The sequence below is a fragment of the Lepus europaeus genome, chromosome 10 (genome assembly GCF_033115175.1).
Source record: "Lepus europaeus isolate LE1 chromosome 10, mLepTim1.pri, whole genome shotgun sequence".
In the NCBI taxonomy this organism is placed as follows: domain Eukaryota; kingdom Metazoa; phylum Chordata; class Mammalia; order Lagomorpha; family Leporidae; genus Lepus; species Lepus europaeus.
The window spans coordinates 97193702-97212133 of NC_084836.1; the positions used below are offsets into that span (position 1 = coordinate 97193702).

Sequence of the window (18432 nt, forward strand, 5' to 3'; positions counted from 1 at the left end):
ACACCACAGCACCAGCTTTGTATTTTTTTTTTTCTTAGACATATTTTTCATCTCCAGAGGTTTGATTTGGATCTTTTTTGTGTCTTTCATATGTCAAATTAATATGGTTTGATCTTTCTGTTAGCTTCTTGAACATATGGGATGCATGTTAAAAATTACAGTAACTTCTTTTTTTTTTTTTTTTAGGACTTATTTATTTGAAAGGCAGAGATTGGGAGAGACAGGCAGAGAGAGGGAGAGACAGACAGAAAGATCTTCCATCCACTGGTTCACTCCCCTGATGGCCATGATGGCCAGAAATGGACCAGGCCAAAGCCTGGAGCCAGTATCCAGGAGCTTCATTCAGGTCTTCTATGTGGGTAGCAGGGGGGCCCAAGGACTTCAGCCATCTTTCGCTTCTTTTCCCAGGCCATCAGTAGGGAACTGGGTGGAAAGTGGGGCAGCCAGGATACAAACCAGCACCCATGTGGGATACTGGCATCACAGACAGCGGCTTTACCCACTAAGCCACAACACTAGCCCCTACAGTAACTTTCAGTATCTTTCTCTTGTAATTATGTCATCTGTCTTTTAAGCTTCATTGAGCAGGAGCAGGGTAGCGTTGAATTTAGTTGTCCCTGTACTGAGACAGAATCCTGAGTCCTCTACTCAGTGTCTCTGTGAAGTATGAGATTTTTCTTAGTGTGGCTGGTGGGAGTGGGCAGAATCTCCAGGGTGAGTTGTGTACTGACAGTCATTGTTTTACATACGAATATCCAGTTTTTGCAGCACCAGTTGTTGAAAAGACTTTCCTTTCTTCTTTGAATTGTCTTTGTACTGTTGTTGAAAATCAATAGGCCATGTGTATATGTGTTCTACTGTTTCCTATAGGCCTCAAGGAATGGTTGGCACTCAGGCAGCTCCTTCATTCTCTCTGTGATTAACAAATTCCAGAGTGTTTTGTTTTTTTAAGATTTAGTTATTTGGGAGCCGGTGCCGTGGCTCAGCGAGTTAAAGCCCGGCTGCAGTGCCGGCATCCTGTATGGGCACCAGTTTGAGTCCAGCTGTTCCACTTCCAATCCAACTCCCTGCTAATGTGCCTGGGAAGCCAGCAGAGGATGGCCCAGGTCCTTGGGCCCCTGCACCCATGTAGGAGACCCAGGGGAAGCTCCTGGCTCCTGGCTTCAGATTGGCTCAGCTCTGGCCATTATGGCCATTTGGGGAGTGAACCAGCAGATGGTAAACCTCTCTCTGTCTCTCTGTCTCTACCTCTCTCTGTAACTCTTTCAAATAAAATAAATCTTTTAAAAAAAATTTAGTTATTTGAAAGGCAGAGCAAGAGAGACAGTGAGAGAGATCTTCCATCTGCTAGTTCACTCCCTAAAAGACTGCAATAGCCTGGGCTGGGCTAGGCCAAAACCGGGAGCCAAGAACTCTATCTGGATCTCCCACATGGACATCAGGGGCCCAAGTACTTGGGCCATCATTCTCTGCCTTCCCAGGTGCATTAGCAACAAGGAACAAGGGTGCTTGTCCCATTTACACATGAGACAGTGGACATAAGCTGGAACTCTAGTGACCAAGCTCACCCTCCCTTCATGTCATCCACTGTCTGCTGCCTTCGTTCTGTACCCTCTGCTATAGCCACATGAGTCTGTCGAGGGATACTTTAAACAGCAAAGTCCTCTCCAGTGTTGAGCATGAAGGAATGGTGCAGCTACATATTCCTACAACAACGCGGATGCCTCTCCTGAACAGAGTGAGGAAGGAAGGAAGCTCATCACAGAACACATGATTAGGATTCCATTTCTATCAAAGGAAAGCAAAGAAGACTAGTATATGGCTTATTGATGCATTAAAGTGTGGCAAACTATATAGAACTAAGGATGTCAGTTCACCAGGGGCAGAAGGGAAGGGCTGCCACTGAGGAAGCACATCCAGGGCCCGCAAGCGCACTAGTAATGTGTGATTTCTTAGAGTAGCATTTATTTGTTTGAAAGTCAAGTAAAAAAAAAAAAAAAGCCGGTGCCGCGGCTCACTAGGCTAATCCTCCGCCTTGCGGCGCCGGCACACCGGGTTCTAATCCCGGTCAGGGCACCGATCCTGTCCCGGTTGCCCCTCTTCCAGGCCAGCTCTCTGCTGTGGCCCGGGAGTGCAGTGGAGGATGGCCCAAGTCCTTGGGCCCTGCACCCCATGGGAGACCAGGAGAAGCACCTGGCTCCTGCCATCGGAACAGCGCGGTGCGCCGGCCGCAGCGCGCTGCCGCGGCGGCCATTGGAGGGTGAACCAACGGCAAAAGGAAGACCTTTCTCTGTCTCTCTCTCTCACTGTCCACTCTGCCTGTCAAAAATTTAAAAAAAAAAAAAATTTAAATAAAAGAACAGTTGGCCACAATGGCCAGAGCTGCACGAATCTGAAGCCAGGAGCTAAGAGCTTCTTCTGGGTCTCCCATGTGGGTACAGGAACCCAAGCACTTGGGCTATCCTCTACTGCTTTCCCAGGCCATAGCAGAGAGCTGGATCAGAAGTGGGGCAGCCAGGACTTGAGCCGGTGCCCATTTGGGATACTGGCACTACAAGCAGTGGCTTTACCCACTATGCCTCAGCCCCAGCCCCCAGGGCTTTGTTACTTTAAGTCACTTATGAACGTTTCATACACTCTCAAGATCACAGCGAAAATCATCTCACCATCGTATCATAACATTTCCCCAGCAGTGATAAATGTTCCATCTTCACACAGGCTGGACTGATTTGTGTATCTGGTTTTCTGGAGAATGAAAAGTCAAATTCCTAATGAGTTCTGAGGGGGTTGGTGGTAGGCGGTGAGACACAGCAGTAGGAGGGTCACTGAACAGTGCAGTGGGGTACTGGGAGTGAGAGAGCTAAAAGGTTGAGATGCTGGAATCACAGAGTAAATTCTGGTGCTAGAAGTTTTATTTATTTTATTTATTTATTTGACAGGTAGAGTTACAGAGAGAGAGACAGAGAGAAAGGTCTTCCTTCTGTTGGTTCATCTCCAAATGGCCGCTACGGCCAGTGCTGCGCCGATCCTAAGCCAGGAGCCAGGTGCTTCCTCCTGGTCTCCCATGCGGTTGCACAGCCCAAACACTTGGGCCATCTTCCACTGCCCTCCCGGGCCACAACAGAGAGCTGGACTGGAAGAGGAGTGACCGGGACTAGAACCCGGTGCCCATATGGGATGCTGGTGCCGCAGGTGGAAGATTAACCAAGTGAGCCACGGCGCCAGGCCCAAGGTTTTATTTTTTTTTTTTAAAGATTTTTATTTTATTTATTTGAAAACATTACAGAGAGAGGTAGAGACAGAGAGAGAGGTCTTCCATTTGCTGGTTTACTCCCCAGATGGCCGCAATGGTCGGAGCTGCGCCAATCTGAAGCCAGGAGCTTCTTCTGGGTCTCCCATGCGGGTGCAGGGGCCCAAGGACTTGGGCCATCTTCTACTGCTTTCCCAGTCCATAGCAGAGAGCTGGGTTGGAAGAGGAGCAACCGGGACTAGAACCGGTGCCCATATGGGATGCTGGCGCTTCAGGCCAGGGCTTTAACCTGCTACACCACAGTGCCGGCCCCGGTGCTGAAGGTTTTAGAAGGTAAAGAATCCCAGGGGTAACTTCATTGAGGAGGAATGAGGCCAGAATGTGGCCTGGGCCATTCTTTCTGGGCTCCAGGACCCTTGGGCTCACCAGTCCTTCCGCTGAGACCCTAGTGCTCCTCTGGCCCTCAGTGAAGGATGTTATATCTTCAGGGCTGAGCCAGCTCCTGCCAAAGCAGAAGAACTGAGAGTCTATAAACTAACTGGAGCAGACACACCCATGTCTTTTTTAGCATGTTTCCCTGGTACACAGTGGCAAGAGAATGTGAATTTCGCCTTTCTCTATTGGCTAATAATTTTATCTGCTGCATCTGATACCTCATTTCTCACAAAGGCTCTGAGAGGTCTCTTTGGCTTCCATACAGCGCAGAATTCAGCATACAAATTCTGTGATGGAAGTACTGTTGGTACAGGTCTCTTGTGGCCCTTCCTGTGTACCTGCCCTGCACCTCTGACCAGCTCTCTTTTCCTTCTAGGGAAAGTGCATTTCTTCACTGGTGGCCTTCTGTTTTCTAATCGTCATCATGGAAATATCATCATCTCCAAGGATCATATGAATTCCATTTCCTTCTATGATGGGGTAGGTGTTTGACCAGCCCATGGTTTCAGTGATCAGAAGGGTACTGTCAGTTGTGAGGGGAAAGCCAATAACGCCTCATCTCCCCTCTCCTGCCTGGAGTGGGATATCAGGAACCAGCATGGCCACTGGGGTGCCAGGCTGGAGGGTCAGTGACAGGCCCAGGCACTTGGAAAGTTCTTGCAAGCCTCCTCCACCTCACTGCTCTGTTACGGGCTGTGTGTCAGAAGGGCCAACAGCTTCCCATGTCCAATTCAGTCTTCCTGAAGAAGACCAGAAAGAAGGCTAAGGAAAGCCTCCAGTGGCACCTCATAAATGGCCTCCAGCCAAGGGACACTGAAGTTCACCCATTTGAAAACTGGAAGAAGCTGCATCCTGTGGCATGGACAAGGCTCCACTTGCCCATCATCATGGGCCAAAGAGGGAGAATAACTTTCCCCCTGAGAGCTTAGCCCTCCTTCCCTCTTACACTCTGACTTAACGTCAGCACTATGAAAGTTCCAGCCCCCCGGAAGCATTCTTTGTGTTCACCAGTCTGTACCAGTGCTTCTCCTTAGAGGGGGAAGACTACTGTGAGTTTCCTCCAGCCTGTTCCACTGGCCAGGGAACAGCTCTCAGGTGACACTTGGCCTCTCCACTTGGCCTGGTCGAAGGCTCGGAGCCAGACTCTGGGAGCCAAGAGAGACTGGATGGGGGGGTTGGTCAGATAGCTCAGAATATGGATTCTCTGAGCAAGTCTCTTCCACATGGAGCGTGCTGCCTTAAAGACTGCGGAACTGCAGGCAGACCTACCAGGCAACTTTGGTATTAGGTTAGAGTCTTCAGCATGCTGGATGATCAGTTAGCCAATTTGAGGGACAAATTGATTCTTACCCCCTACCAAAAATCAAAACAAATTTCAGATAGATTAAAACTAAATGTTTTCAAATTTCCACAGCAGTTTTGATGCCGCTTGGGATGCCTGCATCCCATATCTGAGTACCTAGGTTCAAGTCCTGGCTCTGCTTCCAATTCCAGCTTCCTGCTAATGCATATCCTGGGAGGTGCAGGTGATTGCTTGAGTAGCTGGGTCCCTGCTACCCCCATAGGAGACCCAGATTTAAGTTCCTGGCTCCTGGCTTAGGCTTGGCCCTGCTCCAGCTATTGGAGCTATTTGGGGAGTGAATTAGTGGATGGAAAATCTCTTTATGTATCTGTCTCTGCCTTTCAAATAAATAAATACTTTTAAAAATGAGTTTAAAAATTAAAAATAACTGTTAAACCTTTAGGGGCAAGAAGAGTTTCTAAGCTTAGAAACAGTACTAGAAATTCTGTAAGTAAAAGTTTGTCAGAGTTGACCACTTAATGATATGGGTTTTTTTTTTTTTTTTTTTTTTTTTTTTTAGGATTTATTTATTTGAAAGGCATAGTGATGGAGAAAGAGAGGGAGAGAGATCTTCCTTCTGCAGGTTCACTCCCCAAATGTGCAACAGCCAGGGCTGAGCCAGACTGGAGCCAGGAGCCAGGAGCTTCTTCCAGGTCTCTCATGAGGGTGGCAGGGGCCCAAGTACATCATTCACTGCCTTCCCAGGTATATTATCAGGCAACTGGATCAGAAGTGAAGGAGCCAGAACTCAAACCGGTACTCTGATGTAGCATATGGGTGTCCCAGGCAGTGGCTTAACCTGTGCCGCAACACCCACCCTCACCTGATGATGATTCTTTATGTTTTTTGCTGATAATATATTTCAAATACAATTAATTATGTCTGAAGCATGAACAGTTGTATATATTCATGAAACTACTATCACAATCAACATAGATGAGTTTCTTCACCCCAAAAACGTTCCTCATGCCCTGTTGCCCATCATCATTCTTCCCACTCATGGTTTCAGACAACCACTGACTAGCTTTTTGTCACTGTGGATCAGTTTGCCTTATCTACAATGTTATATAATGAACATCTATATTTCATACCCTTTAAGTCTGACATTTTCCACTCAGCATGATGACTTGTAGAACCAACTGCATTACTGTGTAGCTTAATAGTTGGTTCCTCTTTATTGCTAAGTGTATTCCATTGTATGGACTTTAAAAAAATATTTATTTGAAAGAGTTAAACACACACACACACACACAGATCTTTCATCTGCTGGTTCACTTTCCAAATGATAGCAAGAACCAGGGCTGGGCCACACTGAAGCTAGGAGCCTGGAAACCCATCTCCCACATGATGGCAGGAACCCAAGGAGTTGGGCCATCTTCTGCTGCTTTCCCAGGTGCATTAGCAGGGAGCTGGATAGAGAGTGGAGCAGCTGATACTTGAACCGGCATCATATGGGATTCTGACATTGCAGGCAGTGGCTTAACCTGTTATGCCACAATTTCAGCCCCATATGGTTATTTCATGGAATTTATCAGACTATTTAGTATTGTATAACTCTAAAAACTGTTTCAAAAATAAAAGGCAAGGGCAGGCATTAGGCCTAGCAGTTAGGATGCCCATGTCGCTTATCAGAATGCCTGGGTTTTGATACCCGTCTCCAACTCCTAACTTCTAGCTTCCTGTTAACACAGACCCAGGGAAGCAGTAGAATGGCTCAAATGGTTGGGTAATGGACACCTAAGTGGGAAATCTGGATTGGGTCATGGCCCAGTGTCAATGATTGTGGACAGCTGGGATGTGAACCCCTAGATAGGAGATAATCTCTCTCTCTCTCTCTCTCTCTCTCTCTCTCTCTCTCTCTCTCTCTCTCTCAACTCTGCCTTTCAAATAAATAAATCTTTAAATACCAGGGGCCGGCATTGTGGTGCCGTGGGTTGACCCACCACCTGTGATGCTGGTACTCCACATAAGCACTGGTTTGAGTCCTGGCTGCTCCATTTCTGATCCAGCCCTCTGCTAATGTGACTGGGAGAACAGTAGAGGAGTGCCCATGTGCTTGGGTCCCTTCTAACCATGTGGGAGACCCAGATGGATTACTGGGCTCTTGGCTTCAACCTGGCCCAGCCCTGGTTAATGTGGCCATTTGAGGAGTGAACCAGCAGATGGAAGATCTCTCTCTCTCTCTCTGTTTCTCTCTCTTTCTATACCTCTGTGTTTCAAATAAATCTTTTAAAGATTTTATTTGAAAGAGTTACAGAGAGAGGTAGAGTCAGAGAGAGAGGTGTTCAATCTGCTGGTCCACTCCCCAGATGGCCCCAATGGCCAGAGCCATGCCGATCCGAAGCCAGGAGCCAGGAGCCTCTTCTGGGTCTCCCACATAGGTGCAGGGGCCCAAGGACTTGGGCCATCTTCCATTGCTTTCCCAGGCCATAGCAGAGAGCTGGATCGGAAGAGGAGCAGCCGGGACTAGAACTGGTGCCCACTTGGGATGCCAGCGCCTCAGGCCAGGGCTTTAACCCACTGCGCCACAGCACCAGCCTCTCAAATCATTTAAAAAGTAGTAAGATACTTAAAAATAAATGTAACCAAGAAGGTGAAAGATGTGTACACTGAAAACTATAGTTACTGAAAAAGTAGAGGCAACCTATATATAGAAAGACACTCATATAGATCAGAAGAAATACTGCCCAAAAATTCTAAAGCAGTCTTTAGATTTCACTGCAATTCATGTCAAAATCCCAATGGCTTTTTAAAAAAGATTTATTATATTTATTTGAAATAAAAAGTTACAGAGAGAGGAAGAGACAGAGAGAGAGGTCTTCCATTCACTGGTTCACTCCCCAGATGGCCACAATGGTCGGAGCTGTGTCGATCCGAAGCCAGGAGCCAGGAGCTTCCTCTGGGTCTCCCATGTGGGTGCAGGGACCCAAGGACTTGGGCCATCGTATACTGCTTTCCCAGGCCATAGCAGAGAGCTGGATCAGAAGAGGAGCAGCCGGGACTAGAACTGGTGCCCATATGGGATGCCGGCACTTCAGGCCAGGGATTTAACCTGCTACGACACAGTGCCAGCACCCCCAGTGGCATTTTTGACAGAAGTAGGAAAACCAATCCTAAAATTCATGTGGAATCTCAAGGAATTCCAATCAGCCAAAACAGTTTTTAAAAAGGAAAATAAAGTTGGAGGATGCACACTTGGTGATTTCTAAACTTACTCCAAAGTTCCAGTGACCTAATAGTGTGGTACTGACATAAGGTCAGACATACAAATCACTGGACTAGAATGGAGAGACCAGAAATAAACCCTTGGATATGGGGTAGGCACTGTGACGTGGTAGGTTAAGCCTCCACCTGCAGCACCAGCATCCCATATGGGCGCCAGTTTGTCTTGGATGCTCCTCTTCCAATTCAGCTCTCTGCTAGTGGCCTGGGAAAGCAGTGAAAGATAACCCAAGTCCTTGGGCCCCTGCACCCACGTGGGAGACCAGGAAGAAGCTCCTGGCTCCTGACTTCAGATCAGCCCAGCTGCAGCCGTTGCAGTCATTTTAGGAGTGAACCAGTGGGTGGAAGACCTCTCTCTGTCTTTCCCTTTCTCTGTCTGCAACTCTGCCTCTCAAATAAATAAATAAATCTTAAAAAACAAACAAAAAACACCTTGCATATGTGGTTAAATGATTTTCATCAAAGATGCCAAAACCTTATTCAGAGAGGAAAGGAGTCCTTTCAACAAATGGTTCTGGGAAAACTGGATACATACAAACCAAAAAAGAAAAAAAAAATGCTATTGGATGCTTACCTTATGCTGAATAGCTTACCTTGTGCTAAATACAAAAATTCATTTAAAATGGGTCAGAAACCTAACTGTAAAATCTAAAAATAGACTCTAAGAAGAAAACTTAGAAGATGTTCATGACATTGGATTCAGCAGTGATTTCTTCGATGTGACACCAGAAGCATAAACAGCAAAAGAAAAAATACATAAATTGGAAAATTCAAAACTTTCCAGTAGAGTGTGGGAGAGGGGTCAGCATTGTGGGGTAGCAGCTAAGCTGCTACCTACAATGTGGCGTGAACCCAGTATCCCATATGGACATTGGTTTGAGTCCTGGCTGCTCCGTTTCTGATCCAGCTCCCTGCTGGTGGCCTGCAAAAATCAGTGGGAGATGGCCCAACTTCTTGGGCCCCTGCCGCCAATGTGGGAGACCTGGAAGAAGCTCCTGGCTCCTGGCCTCAGCCTGGCCCAGCCCTGGTTGTTGTGGCTATCTGGAGAATGAACCAGTGGATGGAATATCTCTGTATATAATTCTGACATTCAAGTAAATAAATTAATTTTTTAAAAAGAGTATGAGAAATAAACAGAGTGGAAGAAAATGTACCTGATAAGGGATTAACACCCTAGAAGGAATTCTGGGATGAAGCTTTCCATTTAGGAAGAAAGTCCTTGTATTTCCCATATCTCTTTGTAACTAGGTATTAGAAAGTGCATCTATTACAGAAGCTGAGCAAACCACAAAATGTGAAATTAGCTGCACCAAAGCGGACCCTGTGTACTTGGGAAGGGTGCAAGCATGCAGATGGCTTTGCTGATGCTCCCTCTTTTTCTCCTCAGGATTCTACCAGTGTCGTTGCTGCCCTTCTCATAGACTTCAAAAGCTCATTGCTTCCTCATCTCCCAGTTTACTTTCATGGATCACACAATTTCCTGATGATTACCCTTTTCCCCAAATCAAAGATATACCAAGCATTTTACTCAGAGGTAATATCAATTATTACTCAGCATAACAGGTGCTTCCCCCCAGCAGTTTAGGTGGTAAGGCAGTAATCAGGACTGGCAGTGAGGGGAGCAGGGCTGCTGGTGGGGAGTGACTACTTCTGATCTCTGTGGGTTTTAGAATGGTGGTCTTGCCAAAGAGAGGTGAGAGCCTAAAGAAACTCAGCAAAAGCCTAAAAAGCCTGTAAGAAAAAGTCTCCTGTCCCCTTTAAATTAGACGTATTTCCATTTTAGCTCTGTTGGGCTCTGTGTCCTGGATTAGAACTCTCTACTCCACCCCATGCTGTGCCTTGGTTCTCAGTCCTTGTCCCTGCAAATGGTCCCACTCAGTTAGCAGCACATTAAATTAGCTGCTCAACACAGCTTGTATGAGAGGGGGCTTACCATGAAATGTATGACTCACTCCGAGAGACTAAGCGGTAGCCAAAGCCAAGCTGATGGCCAGCCTCAGGACTGGCGGGCATTTGTGGAAGGGTAGGACTACAGCAGCTTGTAAGGGGGCAGTGTCCCTTCCTTAGCACAGACTCAGAGCACTGAGAAGCTGAGCGGACCTTGACTGCAGAGTGGCTTCTCAGCCCTTCCTGCTTCCTGTGCTTGTCCTCTGAACCTGGGAACCTAGAGACAGCCCCTTAGATTCTCTTCAGCCATCCCTCTGCCTTTGGGCAGGATTTGCTTGAAGCATTCCTGTCTGGCTGGCCTTGTGGCTAGAGAAGGGATACATGTCCCTGCTTCCAGAGCAGTGCTACCGAACATCGACACCATCCTCCACACTCCTGACCTCGGGAGGAGCAGTCTCTGGGGGAGAGGAGCCCAGAGGGGCATTCTGATTTTGAAAAATACAGAGCAAAATTGCTTCAGGCCTCTAATTTTGAAGCAGGCTTGTTTGTTGCAGTCGTTTTTTTCTGCACGAATAGTCTAGATTCAAATCCCCATGTGGGTTCCATATCCTGTTGTTGAGTTTAAAGTGTTCTTTGCTCAAATTGTTTTGTTTAGGTCTTCTCCCCCTGGCAACAGCAGGATAACTCAGGGCTCTCTTTAAAAGTGATCCAGGAAGATGGATTATCTGTGGAACAAAAGAGAATGTAAGTGACTGCCTTGAGTGTGCTTGCTTCCCCCAGCTTTGTGGGTGTGCTCGCTGCAGGATGACTCGTGTTATGTAACACAGGAGCCTTGGCATCTGAAAGAGCCAACACAGTCATTGCAGTGCTGCCAGCTTGCAGGTAGCTAGGGCCCTGGGGGAAAATAGAAGACGAGAGAGAAAACCCTCCAGTACTCAGAAACTCACAGGACTGTCAAGTGTTTTCAGGCCAGCCGTCCTGTTGGGCATCATGCACTAAGGCTGCATTTTGTTGTAAGTCAGTGAGATGCTTGTTTTGGAAGAGTACACTCTGTCACGAGACTCCAGCCTGAAAGCATCAGAACAAGCTGCGCACAGTGTGCCTGCCCCAGGGAGACAGAGTTCTAATCGGTGAGCCTTTGATGTTCCAGACACTGCAGTGCACAGAAGCTCTTCGGTGTCCTGAGCCATCCTGCCGGGGAGAAGCGGAGTTCTCTAAAGCTGCTCGCAGCCAAACTCCCAGAGCTGGACTGGTGAGCGTTGGCTGTCTGGTTTTAGATATTTAATGTTCTGGCTTTTGAAATGTCAGACACCTCCATGTTGGTCTTTTCTAAGTTCCTTTTTCTTCAAGCTGCCTAGGGATTATTGTAAAAGATAGTAGTGACACACCATGCACATTGTTCTTCTCTAGGGAAGATCTCTCTAAAATTTATTTTTCAGCAGTAAAGAAGTTTTTCATGTGAATGGGACGTGCAGGCAAGACTGGTGGTGATAACACAATAGCTTTGTCTTGGTTTTCTAGGTTTCTCCAGCATTTTGCCATCAGCAGCATTAGTCGGGAGCCCGTGATGCGGACCCATCTTCCAGTCCTGCTGCAGAAAGCTGAAGTCAGCCCTGCTCACAAAGCAGAGAGTGACAAGGTAGAGGAACCCACCAGATACGCTGCCACTCATAGGAAGAAAATCCTGAGAGCCTGCCCTTGGATCTTTGTGTCAGCTAAAACAAAGAACTCAGGTGGAGTCTAGTCTATGACTCTCCACCTCCTTGGATACTGATGTCACGATAAAACATGAAACCCATACTACACAATGACTGTCAGGCCAAATCCATGACAGAGGCAAAGCCGTGGTGTCTTGCTTCTCCAGGTCTTTTAAACTCGTGCTCAGTGTTCTTATGCCACCAGCTCTTTCTGTTTGTAACAAGGACATTACTGACAGGGCTTGATACATTGTGCTTAACAAGGGCAATGGTACCCTTGTCACTGAGCCCTCCTGGGATAACTGGGGTAAGGTGATACTTTATAAACATTGTCTTCCCAAGAGCAAATATTTTTAAGGATTTATTTATTTAAAAAGCAGAGCAACAGAGAGAGATTGTCCAAGAGAGAGATTGTCTATACACTGGTTCACTCCTCAAAAGGCCACAACAGACAGGGCAGGGTAAAGCCAAAGCCAGGAGCCAGGAACTCCATGTCGGTCTCCTGCATGGGAGGCAGGGACCCAAGTATGTGGGCCATCATCTACTGTTTTCCAGGCTCATTAACAGAAAGATGGATCATAAGTGGAGTAGCCAAGACAAACCGGCAGCACTCCAGTATGGGATGTGGGTGGTTTAACCTGCTAGGCCACACAGCCACCCCCTCCGCCACAGAGAGAATTTTAATCCACTCCCACTTCATGCTTCCCTCTTCTTGACCTCCACCCCACTATTCCTTCAGAGTCATATGCCATAATAGACTGAAAGAAGGCATTTATTTCTGTGCAAATCTAGGTGACGCTCAGTTATGAGAGGAAAAAGAGGGCCTGGGCATTGTGGTATAGCCGGTAAAGGCACTGCCTGCAACGTGGGCATCCCTGAATGGGTCCTGGTTGTAGTCCTAGCTGCTCTACTGCAAATATAACTCCCTGCTGATGGCTTGGAAAAGCAGTGGAGGATGGCCCAAGGGTTTGGGCCCTTGCCACCCATGTGCGAGACCAAGAAAGAAACTCCTGGCTTGGGCCTGGCTTAGCCTTGGCTGTTGTAGCCATCTGGAGAGTGAACCAGTGAATGGATGATCTTTATCTCTCTGTCTCTCCTTCTCTTTCTCTCTGACTTTTCAAATAAAAATTTTTTTTTGGACAGGCAGAGTTAGACAGTGAGAGAGAGAGAGACAGAGAGAAAGGTCTTCCTTTTCCATTGGTTCACCCCCCAAATGGCTGCCACAGCCCATGCGCTACGCTGATCCAAAGCCAGGAGCCAGGTGCTTCCTCCTAGTCTCCCATGCGGGTGCAGGGCCCAAGCACTTGGGCCATCCTCCACTGCACTCCCTGGCCACAGCAGAGAGCTGGACTGGAAGAGGAGCAACCGGGACAGAATCCGGCGCCCCGACTGGGACTAGAACCTGGGGTGCCAGCGCTGCAGGCAGATGATTAGCTAAGTGAGCTGTGGCGCCAGCCTCAAATAAAATTTTAAAATCTTAAAAAAAAAAAAAAAAATCAAAGGAGAGGAAAAGAAGCCCTGAGCAATTAGAAACATCATTGTTCCCTTAGGCAAGAGTATAACAAGCCTGAGAATACCTGCTTATTATATGTTACTGATGAGATGGCACAGGACTGTCCTGAATAAGAGAGCCCCTGGCTGTGTGCGCGTGCTGTGATCTGCGGGGCTGAGACCAGGACACTGAGGACTAAGAACCACGGTGGGGAAAGCTAGGTGTGAGGAGGAGAAACAGAACGTCCGTTAGGGGGTAGTGCCCCGGGGTGCAGGGAGGGATGCAACGTAGAGACCGGGGTCAGAGGGAAGGAGGGAGAGCCGCTGGTTCCCACAGAAGCAGCAGGATCCACAGCTGTCTGTGCTGATGTGATCAGCTCAGGCGACCAGTGCTGCCTGTGAATTGTGCAAACCACAGAGGCTCTTGCTGGGCTGTGTCCTTCAGTGGTTGCATGATCCCTGCCCTCCTCTGCTTCACCCCTTCTTGTTCAGTGAATGTCTTACCCTGCTTTGAAATATCTTCTGAGGAGGAGCCTGGTTTCGTGTGGTCGCATAATAAGGTTAGGCCAGCTGGCTCCTCTTCTCCTGGAGAATCAGAAGAGCTTTCAGTGCATAGTGAGTTTCAACTCAGCCCAGGCCATGTATCTTGGAGGGCATGAGCAGCCAGGCAGAAACATCCCCAGTGCTGTGTAGCCCAAGGCATTTTCATCCCAGACCTCCTTTCTGCTCAGTATTTTCCTAAGGAGTGTTATTGTTGGAAATAAGTCATAATAATATCTGCTTTACGAAAGATATTTGTGATGTCAAGCAAGTAGGCTGCTTAAATGCATTGTATTTTAACCATGTATTCACAACCTCCTACATGGAAATTAGAGAAGTAACACCACGTTCTATATAGTGTTTGCTAAGTGTCAGGCACTGTTCCAAGCACCTTAGCTGTGTTAACCCTGTTAACCCTCACACCCACCTTATAAAGTACGCTCTGGGAGCCAGCATTGTGGCGTAACAGGTTAAACTGCTGCCTGCGATGCAAGCATCCTATACGGGCACCAGGTCATGTCCCTGCTGCGCCACTTAAGATCCCACTCCTTGCTAATGTACCTGGGAAAGCAGCAGAAGATGGCCCAAGTCCTTGGGCCCCTTCACCCACTTGGGAGACCTGGAAGAAACTCCCTGCTCCTGGCTTCACGCTGGCCCAGATTGGGGACTGAAACAATGGATGGAAGATCACTCTCTCTCTCTGTCTCTCCCTGTCTGTCTGTCACTCTGACTTTAAAATAAATAAATAAATCTTGATAAAATAAATTTAAATTAATAAAGCTGGCTCTGTCACTGACCCATGGTCACAGCTAGTGGTTCAAATCCACAGAGCCTGGCTTCAGAAATAAGTTCTCTCACCCTCTTTCACAATGCTGCCTCTCAGTTGAATTGCAAACCCATGTGACTTTTCTTTCATGTAGGTTATTATCAGCATTGTAACCGGCCTCCCGGGTTGTCATGCTAATGAGCTCTGTGCTTTTCTGGTCACTCTGCATAAGGAATATGGCAGGTTAGTATGGTTGCTGGCTTTGCTTTGGGGAAAGGGATTCTGTGGCTGCATTGCCTTGGCACTGGGAAACCTCAGACATGGACTGATCTTTGGAGTGCCTGGTGTCAGCAGCATAACCATCCATCCACTCAGTTAACAACACACTGTGCTGGGCTTCCTATATGCTGGGCATTGCTCTGAGTGTGAGAAGTAAAACAGACAAGGAAATCTCTGATGGAGCCTACATTCTAATTTAGGAAGACAAACCATCAGATAAGAAAAATATAGTGATTTAGCCGTGGAGAGAGTAAAGCAGAGAAGGATATAGAAAGTGCAGGACAGGGAGTGGGATTCTAGTTTTGAATTGGATGCTCAGGGAAGACCTCACTGAGAAGGTGAGCAAAGACCTGAAGAAATAAGAGAATGAACCATGTGGATATCTGGAGCAGAGCACTGTAGCAGGAGCAGGACCAACAAGTGCAAAGGCCCAACAGTATGCCTGGTTAGCAGGGAAAGTTAGGGTCATGGTGGTTATAAGAACTTGGCAGGTGGAAGATACAGTGGTCCTTCCATGACCACAAGGGGACTGCACAAATTCAGATACAGCTGGAATATTGTGTTGGCTCAGGTGAAATTGAGAAAACCATTCATCCATCACTTCCACCTGACTGGCAGATTATTAAACAGCTGTTGCTGATGGAACCAGGCAGTTAATATCTAATCAGTCAGTGTACCACAGAGGAAGGCATCCTGCAGGAGGCCACCAAGGAACTGAGAAGACAAAAATTGCCTAGAGGCTTGGGAGGGTAGTGACGGAGCTTGTGGTAGTAGGGGGCAAATTGTGGGTTGATGCTAGGAAAATATTAGGCCTTGTTTAGTAAGTACTTAATGGCTAACCAATTCCTCATGTCCAGTGCTTTTTGTTCCATAAACATTCCGAATTCTTCACCATTGCTTAACTCTTTACAAGAATTTTATTGACCACAGACTGAAGCCATTTTATTACAGGAAGTGGCTGCTGGGACAGAAGGAGCCTTTCTTACCTCTGAAGTTGTTGGTCAGGTGCTTACCTGGCCTTTCTCCCCGTGTCAAGGGATTTCCTTCCAGGAGAGCCCCCATGATGGTGTTCCCAGGACCCTGGGCACTCAGCCAGTGCCCTCTGCCTTTTCCCATGGTGCCGGGATTACTTCTCCTGTACAAACTGACTGGGCAGTAAGACCTTGGGAACACTGGCCACACTGGAGTCCTGGGCCGAGCCTGTGGGGCCGGGCCTTCAGGTGGCCCCCTTGCTGAGACTGCCTTTGCCCTCTCCAGGTGGATGGTGTACCGCCAGATCATGGACAGCTCTGAGTGTTTCCATGCTGCCCACTTCCAGAGATACCTTTCCAGTGCCCTGGAGGCCCAACAGAACCGTTCTGCCCGCCAGTCGGCTTACATCCGCAAGAAGACCAGGCTGCTGGTGGTATTACAAGGGTGAGTGCTGGAAATCTGGGGGTAGTTGAGTCAGGATGGTTACTTCGCCATTACTTTAGTTCAAGTGTAGCAAGCCTGTGGCACAGAACACATTCCATGTGGCAGGAACAGTGTCCATGTTACCCTAGCAATGATCCTCTTGCTGTTGCGTGGCCTGAAGTGGCAGATGTAGCTTGCACACAGTTTTCAGTTTGGCTTCAACATCCTCATGTCTCCAACAGGTGGGCAAGTAGGGAATTTGGACCAGGTTCTTTGATAATCCTTGTAGCAATAGTAGACTCTGTGCCTCTTCATTCACCACCTGGGTAATGGAACCCCATCAGTTTCAGTCCTGTCTCCTGTGGCATTGCAGAGGTGGCCCCTACATTCTGTGATCTCCAGCCCTGCCATGCTCCTAGGCTGGCCCAGGAGGGTTTCCTGGGACCTGAGGAATGTGAACAGTCTGTTGGATAAGGAGTACCCTCTTCATGGCTATGTGCAGGATAGTGATTGTAGGCCGACTAACTGGTGATGTCCCTGTGTAAGCAGGATTATCTTGGAGGTGTGTGTGGGAGGGCAAGACTGACAGCCTGTGTAGCTGTTCCAGGAGACCATGACTGAAAGGAGTTTCCCTCACCTGTTCTAAAGCCTTCCAGGGAGGAGCCTCTTGCAGGCCCATTACCACCTGGGTCCAGGGGTGCTCGGCGCCGTCCTCGTCCAGCAAGAGACAGAGACCGAACACTTTGCACGGGGTTCCTTTATTGCTCGGCAAGCAGGAGATCCAGCTTCGATCTCTTCTGGGCAGGAACTTCTCTTACACCCGCGTAGCAAGGGTTTATATGCACAATACACGTCACAAATCAGGTGATAGGCTAGAAGCGCGGGGATAGGACAATCTCGTGGCAAGGCGGGAAGGAGCGAGCTAGAGCGGGAAATCTAAGGCGGGAAGGAGCGAGCAAGAGCGGGAACTCCCTGAGATGAGGAAGAACCCGGAAGCAGGGAGTCGGCGCCATCTTAGGGGCACGGTTCCTCCGGTCTGGTTCCCTACATCTCCCTCCTTTTGTTTTTGCACAAATCACATCCCCGACGGCCCTGGCTCATGAGGGCCGGGAGAATATTTACTAGGCAGAGAGTAGAGGTGCATACCCAGCGTGCTTGTGATCCGTTAGTTACGGAACTTCAAGGGCCTGGCCACAACCCCTGATGTCTCCGTTAGGGATCAGTTTTTATTCCCTTTTGCTGGGGCAGGCTGGGAATTGAACCTGCATGCATATGCATATGCTCTCCCAGGACCCCCGGAACCCCCGGGTGGACTCCTGCTGCAGTACCTTTGGTCTCGCATACCCAGTTTTCGCTCCCCGTCAGGGATGGGTGATACAGCCCAATGAATGAGAGGGGGAACAAGACAACTCGAGGAAGGTGTGTGCCTGATGGAGGCATTGTCCATATGTGAGGCGTGAGTAGGGATGGGGGGACGAGGGTTTTAATCGCTGGTATGGACCCGGTCATAAGTCATGCGAGCCAGCATGGCATATGCATCCGGATCACGGTGATGGAGAGCAGCATACGCTGCCGCGCGGAACTGATGTCTGACGCTCTCCAACTTGTTGTTGATGAAGGAGCTCACCCAGCGAAGTACACAGGGACGTCTCGTTGTTTTGTTGCAATTTGTCGTCCTGTGAGAGCGTGGTAATCTCGGTTATCTCGGGGGAGATGTCGTCCGTAGGTGATAGAGGTGTATCTTGTGGCGGCGGGGCTGTTTTTCTGACCAATCTTTCCGGTATCCAGAGAGGTTCTCTTCCAGATTCCTGTGGGAAGACACAGACCGCGCCTCGGTTCCAGCATAATACCGGATCCGGGCCGTACCACTTTCCCGTGAGGACATCTTTCCAACGGACATAGCCTCGTGAAGATGGCTCCTTTAACATGTGTCTCTCAGCGGGGGACATAGAATGATCTGTCAAATTCAAAAAGTTTATAGTAAACAGTGCAAGGGAGAGGCGCATTCGAGGGGTTTTGCCCGTGGCAATTCCCTCCTTTTGTTTTAAGAGAAAAGCCTTGAGGGTTCGATGAGCCCTTTCAATTATGGCCTGTCCCTGAGGGTTATAAGGGATTCCAGTTTTATGTT

At 48.2% G+C, this 18432-nt stretch overlaps 1 protein-coding gene across 2 annotated transcripts in view; it reads left to right on the forward strand.

Moving 5' to 3' along the window:
- Positions 1-18432, forward strand: part of DNAAF9 (dynein axonemal assembly factor 9) — a 131574-nt gene that overhangs the window by 74742 nt on the left and 38400 nt on the right. For both annotated transcript variants that reach the window (XM_062203933.1, XM_062203934.1), the window contains 7 exons: positions 4062-4165; positions 9637-9783; positions 10792-10880; positions 11287-11388; positions 11658-11775; positions 14785-14873; positions 16167-16325. In XM_062203933.1, coding sequence (XP_062059917.1) covers positions 4062-4165; positions 9637-9783; positions 10792-10880; positions 11287-11388; positions 11658-11775; positions 14785-14873; positions 16167-16325 — 808 coding nt within the window. The remainder of the gene's footprint in view (positions 1-4061; positions 4166-9636; positions 9784-10791; positions 10881-11286; positions 11389-11657; positions 11776-14784; positions 14874-16166; positions 16326-18432) is intronic.